Raw genomic sequence first — 10,624 nt, forward strand, 5'->3', positions numbered from 1 at the left:
TGTCTCTCTGTCTCTCTGTGTCAAGCACAGAATTATCTGGCAATATTTTTCTAATTTTATTTTATAATTTTTATTTACATTTAATTGTTGTACATCTTTTTTTTTAGAGGTTTTTATTTTTTTACAGGGCGCATGCACTCGCCACACAGACAGAGACAGAGAGACAGAATGTGAGAAATCACCCCCCGGGGGGTTGGCCATGCCACAATCCCTTCTCCTCCATTGTCCTCTCAGGATCTTGGGCACACACGCACATGCGCCCGGCATGAGTTTTAAACCACCGGGTCCGGGACGCGAACTATGGTCGACTACATGGGAGTCCAGCAACACAGCCATTACGCCAACTGCTGGTCCCAATTGTTGTACATCTTTATGGCATACAATATGGTCTTCAAAGTATGCATGCAGTGTGTGATAATCAAACCAAGGATATTACTTTTACTGTCTCCCAAAGATTATGGAGAGTTTACTCTTCATTATTATTGGTTTCAGTAAGTTTTTACATTTTAGTCTTAATTTCTTCAGTAGTTTTTACATTGTTCAGGAGTAAATTGTTTGGTTTTCATGTGTTTTTGTATTTTTAAAGGCTCTTTCTGTGGTTGATTTTGAGTTATTTCTATTGTTGTTTTAAAAAGATGCTAGATAGAGTTTCTATACTTTTAAGATTTATAAAGGCTTGTTTTGTGCCCTATTATTTTGTGAGCCTTTGAAAATATTCCATGTGGAGCTGATAAAAATGTGTATTTTGTAGTTGCTGGGTAAAATGTTCTATGAATGTCTATCAGATCCAATTGGTTTATGGTGTCAATTAGCTCTTTTGTCTATGCTTATTTTTTGTCTAGTTGACCTATCTAGTGATGATAGAGGGGTTCTGAAATCTCCAACAATTAGTGTGCTGCAGTTCTGTCTCTCTCCTGAGATCTAGCAGTCTTTTTTATGTATTTGGGTGTCCTGTTGCTGCATGTATAAATATGATTGTTATATATTCTTGGTGAATTGATTCCTTTAATATTATATAGTGTCCTCTTTTGTCTCTTTTTACAGTTTTTATTTTCAAACCTATTTATTCTGATTTTATCAATATCACAACTCCAGCCATTTTTTTGGTTTCTGTTTGCATGAAATTACTTATTCAAGCCCTCCACTTTTAGTTTATGTAAGTTTTTATCAATGAATTGTGTTTCTTGTAAGCAGCATAAATAAGGCTCTTATTTATTTATCCAGTCAGTCAATCTGTGCCTTTATTTATTTATTTATTTAGGTTTTAATCATAGGGCCCATGCACTTGCCAGAGAGAAATAGAGAGAATAAGAGGGAAAGTGAGAAATCACACCCCCACCCTCCCAAGGAGAGTTGGCCACACTGCAATCCCTTCTCTTCCATTCTCCTTCTGGGATTTTGGGCATGCATGCACACATGCCCAGTGTGATTTTCAAGCCACAAGTTGCAGGACACAAACAGCAGTTGGCCATGTTGGAGTTCAGTGTCTTAACCACTGTGCCACCTGTTGGCACATTGTATGTCTCCACTTAATATATACTGACTGTCCACACTCTATGGTAGAGACCAAAAGACTGGAGGACATAAAAGCATTGAAAATTGTTATGGACACTAGAGACAAAGTGGAAGGAGAGTGTGGGAAGAGTGTAGAAAAGGAAATTTTGGGAAAAAATAGAGAGGTAAGACATTTGTGGGACACAGATATGGTTTATTATCTGTTGGTGAGGATTTACATAGTATTCCAAACAGGGCTAGACTGAGGTGTATATCATGCTGGATAAAGTCTTTTTACAATCTAAATGATGTATAAGGATTGAATGTATATATAATTATAATAATTTAACTAATAAACAGCTTTCAAAATTTTAAAAACTGAATTTTAAAGATAGTGTTCAAAATATTTGTTATAATTTTGTTTGTGACTCTATAATAACATAGACTGTGTGTTTTAAATTTTTTTGGGGGGGAGAGGTTTTTGTTTGTTTGTTTGTTTGTTTGTTTTTTGCTATAGGGTGCGTGCGCTCGCTAGACAGACAGAGAGAAACAGAAAGCAAGAAATCACCCCCCAGTGGGGATGGCCATGCCACAGTCCCGTCTCCTCCGTTCTCCTCTCAGGATCTTGGGCATGCACACACACGCGCCCGGCGTGAGTTTTAAGCCACCGGGTCCAGGACGTGAACCACAGTCGACTATGTGGGAGTCCAGCGACATAGCCATTATGCTAACTGCTGCTTTTTAAAATATTTTTGAGAAAATATTTACATGTCAACTACACAAACTGTTGAAAAGCAAATGCCCAGCACTCAAGTTACACATAAACTTCTCAATTCATCCCTGCCTACCAAGTATACTGTGATATCCCATCTGCTAGCAAAGATCAATCTCTTTTTCTTCCTTCAAAGTCTTTCTCAAGATAATCCTCTGGTGTGGTTGTTCTTTTGCAGTCTCTACTGATTACAATGCTGGACCAAAAAAGTCCAGGTTATTTTATGGTATGAATTCTTTCATATAACTTCTCTAATCCTCTCTGCCAGGCAGTGCCATTTATGGTGCCAGGCCATCTTTCCAAGAGCTTCTGTTGGCTTACTTGAGATCTACCTTAGTTCTGTAGTTTTCTGGTTAATCTTCAGATATGACATTCCAGTCAAAGCCCTGTCCAATAATGAGAATTTCCAATTTCTGATTCAATGCAACAGGTATTAATGAACATATGCAAATAACTCTTCTGCCACAAAATAAGACTATTCCCAAATATTTTCCAATTCCAAAGGGGTCAGGAAGGAAAAAAAGTTTATGTTTCCATTTAAAGAAACACACAAACAAGAAGGAAAAAATATTTTAACAAATTGCTGAACCTATCAACAGCTCAAAAGACAGCAAAATCCTTAAATTGGGAAAACAAAGCATAGTAAAAAAACAATCAGTAACATTTTCCTCAAAAGTCATAAAATTCTATTTTACCAGTTCAGTCTTACATTCGATCTCCCTTCTGTTGAATTTGCAGTGTTGCTGTGGTCCGATCCTTCCATTTAAATCTTGGAAGTTAACATTTAACTTTATTGATATTTTTCTGTCCCTAGCATTAAGTTGGTCATTTTCTTGGTTGCCTTTTGTTCTCTTATTTCTGTATGTGTGTCTTTAGTTTTCCTGGTAGAGGACTCCTTTCAGAGCTTCTTGAAGAGCAGGTCTAGTATTGGCAAATTCTTTCAGGTCTTGTTTATCTGAGAATGTTTTTATCCTTTCTTTACACATGAAGGATAATCTTACCAGGTATGATACTCTTGGTTGAAACTGTTATTCACTTAACATTTTGAATATATTTTCCCATCTTTCCTTGCTCACATTGTATCTGATGAGAGGTCTGATTTTAGCCTAATGGGACAATCTTTGTAAGTAACCTGACATTTCTCTCTTGCCAATTTTAGAATCTCATCTTTGTCTGTATATTTTGCCAATCTGGCTATGATGTGCCTTGGAGAAGATCTTCTTGAGTTGCTTCTATTAGGGGTCCTTTGTATTTCTTGGGTTTGGATATTTAAATGCCTCTCTAGATTTGGAAATTTTTCTTCCAGGATTTCATGGAGTAGATTAGCAGTGCCCTTATTAGTTTCTTCATCTTCTGGGATACCGATTATCTGGATGTTTGGGCGCTTAATGGTGTCTAATATTTCTTGTATAGTATTCTCATTTTGGGGGGATTATTTTCAGTTTTTTTGGTTGTTTGTTCTAGATCAGAGATCTTGCCTTCATCATCTAATAGCTCCATTAGATTCTTTTTTATAGTATGTATTTTCTCTTTCAGATCATGCAAGAACTTCCTTACCTCTTGGAACTCGTCTTTTTTCTCCTGCATTTTCTGGAGTTCATTTTTCTCTCAGCTCTCACATGTCATTTAGTTTGTCACTATGAATATTCTGAATTCTCTATCAGACATTTCCATGAGTTCTACAGTACTGTCTGTGGACGATGAAGGATTGTTATTTTTCCTTAAGAGAGAGAGATTTTCTCGGTTTCTGATATTTCTTGTGCCTCTACAGTGGTTTCTGGTCATTCTGTGATAAAATCTCTCCTCTGTGCTTTGTAACGTGGTATCCACAGAAAGAGATTATGAGTTCAGACTTACAAAAAGAAGTTATTTCCTTGTCTGAGTATTTTGGGAGTCTAAAAGGTGGAGTTTAGAGCATAGCTTCCCTGAACATGCCAGGACACACGTCAAATTTAAAATGGATTCTTGTCTGAGTATTTCTGCCAGAGAAATTTTCACAAATGTCCTCTAAGATCAATAAGTAGGTTTTCTATTTTAATTTATGTTCTAATCCCTAGGAAATTTTACATACAATGAAAAAAATTGTCTTCACCACTCTTTGTTTCTTTCAGTCCAACTAAAACAATGTGTGAGAGGTTGGTAAGGATGCTCTATGCTTCTTCTATCAAGATTCTCTATCTTAGCCTCACAGGACTAAACCAAGTTCAGCACAGAAGTGTGACATAGTGAGTTTTACAAGTTTAAACATAGAGGACCCTCATTTTACCTTGTATAATTTTCAACTCCATGTGATATCAATGTGCATTCACTTATTACTTGCCAATAGTTACAATTCTCTCTTCTCTTTTTCCCTGTAAGATAACTCAATTCATTGGGAGCGACCTCAGAAACCCAGGGCACCAGAAGAGCATTTGTACCAAGTCCAGGCTCCCTCTGCTGAGGTGGAGATTACAGCCTACGTGCTCCTTGCTTACCTCACAGCCCAGCCTACCCCAACTTCTGAGGACCTAACATCTGCAATGCACATTGTAAACTGGATCACAAAGCAACAGAATTCCCAGGGTGGCTTCTCTTCCACTCAGGTTTGTGATTCCCAAAGTCTTCTCTAGGTTCACTTGGCAATTAGGATGCTTGAAAACAAGGAAAGAGGAAACTAGTGTTGTAAAACACCTGAGAAACTCTTAGGGACATCAAAGTAGACAAAGACTTCTTAAATAAGACCCCCAAAGCTTAGGCAATAATCCCAAAAATAGACAAGTAGGATTACATCAGATTATAGAACTTCTGCACAGCAAAAGACACAATAATTAGAGTGAATTGACAACCCTCAGAATGGGAAAATATATTTTGAAGCTATACATTAGATAAGGGACTAATAGCCGTAATATACAGGAATCTCAATCAAGTCACTCGAAAAAATTTTTAAAAATTATCAACCCAATTAAAAGATGGGCAAATGAACTGAACAGACAAATCTCTAAGGAAGATATATGAACAGCCAAAAAGCCTATGAAAAAAATGCTGAACATCCTTTATCAAAAGAGAGTTTGAAATCAATACCACAATGAGATACCACCTAACTCCAGACAGACTGGCTAAAATTTAAAAATTAGAGAATGATAAGTGCTGGTGAGGCTATGGAGAAAAGGGAACTCTCTTACACTGTTGATGGGAATGTAAATTAGTACAGCCACTGTGGAGAACAGTATTTATAGGATCTATAGTTCTATTTATGGGATCCCTCAAAGACCTATAAATAGAATTACTATATGACTCAGTAATTCCACTCCCAGGTATCTACTCAAAAGACAGGAAGGCACTCAGTTGGAAAAATACTTGCACATCCTTATTTATTGCAGCACGATTCACAGTAGTTAAGACATGGAACCAACCCAAATGTCCATGAACAGACAAATGGATTGATAAAGTGTGGCACATATATACCACAGAATATTATGCAGCCATAAAAACAATGAGACCCTGGCATTTGATAGAAAGTAGACAAATGTGAAAGATTTACTGCTAAGTGAAACAAGCCAAACTGTAAAAGAGAGGCACTGTATGTCTCCACTTAATATATATCGAATGTCTGCACTCTATGGCAGAAACTGAAATATTGGACTATATAAAAGCATGGAGAACAACTGTGGATACCAGAGACAGTGTGGGAGGAGGATGGGAAATGACAGAGGGTGAGAGGGAGGGAAGGAAGGAGGGGGAAAAAAGAAGCAAATATATTTTTTAAAAAACTCACAAAATAAATATTTTTAAAAAGGAAAGAGAAGAAAATGTATTAAATCATAAAGAGGCATGTAGGGATATTTGAAGACAGTGATAATATGAAGGAAAAACTCAAGACATTCCCCCAAAACAACTTTCACTAAACCCTAAATTATCCTCAATCATCTGGTTAAGACCAGTAACTCCATTTGTCTTAACTTCTTTTTTGAGACCTGTTCTTTGAAGCATAAACCTCAAAGTACCATTAATAAGAAGAAATAGATACAACTTCTGGATATAGAGAATAGTCCTTTAGTATAATTAATGAAAATTAATTGCGAGTCTGGTCAGCACTAATGATTTTCTACTTCCTTAGTAGGAACTCTAGCGTGATTTTGATCATGCCTGAAAGGCAAAGAAAAAGGAATGATCAAACTTTTACTTTAGAGAGAAGCAAGCCCCCCATAATGGCTGATGTAAACTTTGGGGGAAATCCCAGTTGCCAAACATTAACTCTGTGGGGTGGTTCTTCATTTATCTCTTCCAGGACACAGTGGTGGCTCTCCATGCTCTCTCCAGATATGGAGCAGCCACTTTCACCAGAACTGAGAAAGCTGCACAGGTGACCATTCAGGATTCACAGTCCTTTTCTACAAATTTCCAAGTAGACAACAACAACCTCCTGTTACTGCAGCAGATCTCATTGCCAGAGCTACCTGGGGAATATTCCATCACAGTAACTGGGGAAAGATGTGTATATCTTCAGGTGAGACTCCAGTTATGTTGAAGAGTCCATTTTAAACTCTCTTGTTGAAATGGAAGCTCTGTTCTTTCCTCCCTGGACAAGTATGGTATAAATCTGAAAAAAAAAAAAAAAAACGTAAATAATGTAAATGTGAGCAGTCCTAGGAAAAGTTAGAAACTGATAGTATCTTTCATGTTCCACAGACATCCATGAAATACAATATTCTTCCAAAGAGGGAGGATTCCTCATTTGCTTTGAGGGTACAAACTCTGCCCCAAACTTGTGATGGACCTACAGCCCACACCAGCTTCCAGATCTCAATGAATGTCAGGTAAGACCTTTTAATTAAATCACCAAATCCTGAGTTCAAACACTACAACCAACCAACAATAATTAATAGTATATTTGGGGGCCAGTTCAGTGGTGCAGCAATAACACACTGATCAGGCAATACTGGATCTATATGGGAGACTATGAGTTTGGTTCCTAAGTTAACCTATACATGCCAAGTATGTATATCCATGAACCAAAACTGGCTGGGAAGACTAGGAAGATCACTCAGTTCAGGGTGCTTGTTTTTCTCTCTCTCATGAAAGAAATATATAACCTTTTTTAAAAAAAAATAGTATATTTGGAAGCTATGTTAGCATATGAATATAATTTAAAATTGACGTATCTGCTGATAAAGTTAGCTTCTTATCATTATGAAGTGGTACTTTTCTCCAGTAAGTTGTTTTTCTTAAAATTCAGTAATGCTTTAAAGGCCAAGTTTGGTATTAAATCTGTCAAATAAAAACATGTAAACTACTCAAAGTTTTAATCAGGGACCAGGAGGTAATGTGGTGGTTAAAACACTGGACTCCCACATGGCCAACTGCAGTTCAACTCTTGAGCCTGGCAACTTGAAAATCATGCTGGGTGCATGTGCATGCATGCCCAAAAGCCCAGAAAGAGAATGAAGGAGAAGAGATTGTGGCATGCCATCTCCCCTTAGGAGAAATTTCTCCCTGTCTCTGTGTCTCTCTTTCTCTCTCTAGTGAGCACACACACCCTATGGCAAAAACCTAAAAAAAAAAATTTAAGTTCTAAGCAATTTCTTATTTTATTTAGAACAAGTCTTTCTTACCTCTCTTGAATAATTAGATCCCATTTTATTTTTTTTCTAATCAAATGGATAAATAACAAATTTAAAACAAAGTATAAATTAAATATAAAATATAAATGTATAAAATACATCTTAAGCTTCAAAAACCTTACAGGAATCCTAGGAAAACAAAACAGCAAATGGCACTGTTACATATCTAATACCATTGATACTAATTGACACAAGCCGTATTTCTATTTTTCAGATAACAAACCTAGTTATGAAACATCGATTTATTCAAAGTATAAAGTCTAAGAGATTACATCTGACCTTACAATATCCTGGAGCATTTTGGGGGAAACAAGATAAATTTAAGTTAACTAAAATATAAACATAGTACATAGTAAATAACTAACAGTATAGATATTCTAAAAATTGTAGATATGTAAAAAATACAATTAACCAAGGACCAGCAGGTGGTGTGGTGGTTAAGGCGCTGGACACTCCCACATGGCCAACCATGGTTTTAGTCCAGGACCCGGTAGCTTGCTTTCTCACTTTCTCTCTCTCTCTCTCTCTCTCTCTTTCTTTCTCTCTCTCTCTCTTTCTCTGTCTGATCAAAATTTTAAAAATAAATAAGTAAATGAAATTAAAAATAAATAATTCTAAAAAAAAAAAAAACAGGTAATTAAACTCCACTCCTGGTCCAATACTTGGAATGAGGCCTGAATATCTGTGACTTTAGCAAGCTGTCTATCTGATGAGCATTCAGTGTTCCAAAATCAATATCATCTTTGTTGAAAGCTTACAACCTTGTGGATAATATTAGGGAATGTTTCATGAAGATCATACAGGATCTTTTATAATTTCAGACAAAGTTTATCATTGCTTTTTCTATTTCTGTGAAGGTCATAGGCAATTGGATTGGAATCACATGAGTATGTAAATTAATTTGGGTAGAACTGACATTTTGATTATATTAATCCTTCTAATCTAAAAACACGGAATGTCCTTCCACTTTTTTTTGTATCATAGTCAACTTTCTGTCTCAGTTTTTCATAGTTTTCCTTGTAGAAATCTTTGAACTCTTTGGTTAGGTTTATTCCTAAATATTAAAGATAAACAGATTTATGGTGAAGCTTAAAGGAGGAAATTTAGCTTTCTTTTATATATGAAGCCCTAACTGTTTTTCTCCTTAACACTACAGTTATACCGGGAGTCGTCCAGTTTCCAACATGGTGATTATTGATGTAAAGATGGTGTCTGGTTTTATTCCCCTGAAACCAACAGTGAAAATGGTAGGTATATTTTAAGCCCACTAGACTTAAGGTATGGCCATAGGGCCATACAAAATTATGTATACTTATTTATTATTTTTTTAAATACAAAGTTATAGCAATAAAATCCTGCTTCAAAAAAAAAATTTTCCCCTACACCCAGGAAATTATATTAATTATTTGAGCCAGCTAAGGGACATGTGTGATGCTAGAGAAATACAAGAGAAGTCACCACCCCTAGGCCATTCAGAGTCTAAATAGATATTTTGCTAGAGCATTTCACATGAGCATAAAACAGCGAATCAACAATCCAAAAAGATAGTCCCAAACTGACTGATGTGTACTAAAAATTTGAGAGCAAGAAAATCAGTGTGAAAAAGAATCATCAATGACATAGAAAGTCTAAAATGTTAACTGGATACTAAAGAATTCTGATTTTATTCAATTTAAATTTATTTACTTACATTCATTTACTGTATATCATTACAGCATACAAAATGAGATTTTTCCATCCAGAATACACTGTATATTGGCTCAAACAAGCACATCAACATACATGTTATCATCAACAAATAATTTTCCATTTCTTGTTTCCTGTATATTTCACTTTTTTTCCCATCCTTGATTCCCTTTCACCCTCAGCCATCTCCCACTCTCCTCCCTCACTGTCTCTAGTATCTATGGTTGCTTTCTATGCCCTTTTCCCCACATTTTATTGATTCACTAACGATCTTAATTAACCTAAATATTTTGAGTAGCAAGTGCAGCTGATATATACATATCTATGAACCCAAGTCTGACTTTAGGCATAAACCTCAGTGAGTAGAATGAACATACTATAAAGTAGCACCTAGCTGGGGATATATAGCTTACTACAGTCATCAAATAGGTATTTTTAATGCATGTTTTTTATTTCAAGAAAAACACTTTTAGGTTTTTCTTCCTGAAACTTTTTTTTAACTGCATTCATTCCCTAAGCATCGTCACAGCATACAAAATGTGATTTCCCATCCAGAATATACTGTATAGTGGCTTAATCATGCATGTTATTGTCAAAAAATGTTCCATTTCTAGTTTCATATATATATTTTGTTGTTGTTGTTGTTGTTAACGCTATTTTTGACTCTCTGTCCTTTCCCAACCTCTTCTCACATGATCTCTGGTGTCTACAGCTGTCTTCCATTCCTTTTCCCCCCATGTTGTATTGATCACACAATTTTTTTTTTCTTTTTTTTGGAGAGGCTTTTTTGCTATAAGGCGTATGCACTCTCCAGAAAGACAGAGAGAGACAGAGAGACAGAAAGCGAGAAATCACCCCCCAGTGGGGATGGTCACACTGCAATCCCTTCTCCTCCATTCTCCTCTCGGGATCTTGGGCACGCACGCACACGTGCCTGGCGTGGGTTTTAAGCCACCGGGTCCGGGACTCGAACTGCGGTCGACTATGTGGGAGTTCAGCGACATAGCCACTATGCTGGTCCCACAATTTTTTAAATAATCTAACTACTTTCTCTTTTTTTTTTTTTTTTTTT

At 36.3% G+C, this 10,624-nt stretch overlaps 1 protein-coding gene across 1 annotated transcript in view; it reads left to right on the forward strand.

The window, feature by feature from the left end:
• LOC102473797 (pregnancy zone protein) overlaps positions 1–10,624 on the forward strand; it is a 68,744-nt gene that overhangs the window by 52,369 nt on the left and 5,751 nt on the right. The window contains exons 30-32 of the mRNA XM_006164865.3: positions 6,534–6,752; positions 6,935–7,062; positions 9,023–9,113. Coding sequence (XP_006164927.1) covers positions 6,534–6,752; positions 6,935–7,062; positions 9,023–9,113 — 438 coding nt within the window. The remainder of the gene's footprint in view (positions 1–6,533; positions 6,753–6,934; positions 7,063–9,022; positions 9,114–10,624) is intronic.

The sequence above is a fragment of the Tupaia chinensis genome, unplaced genomic scaffold (genome assembly GCF_000334495.1).
Source record: "Tupaia chinensis unplaced genomic scaffold, TupChi_1.0 Scaffold143747_1, whole genome shotgun sequence".
NCBI classification, from domain to species: domain Eukaryota; kingdom Metazoa; phylum Chordata; class Mammalia; order Scandentia; family Tupaiidae; genus Tupaia; species Tupaia belangeri.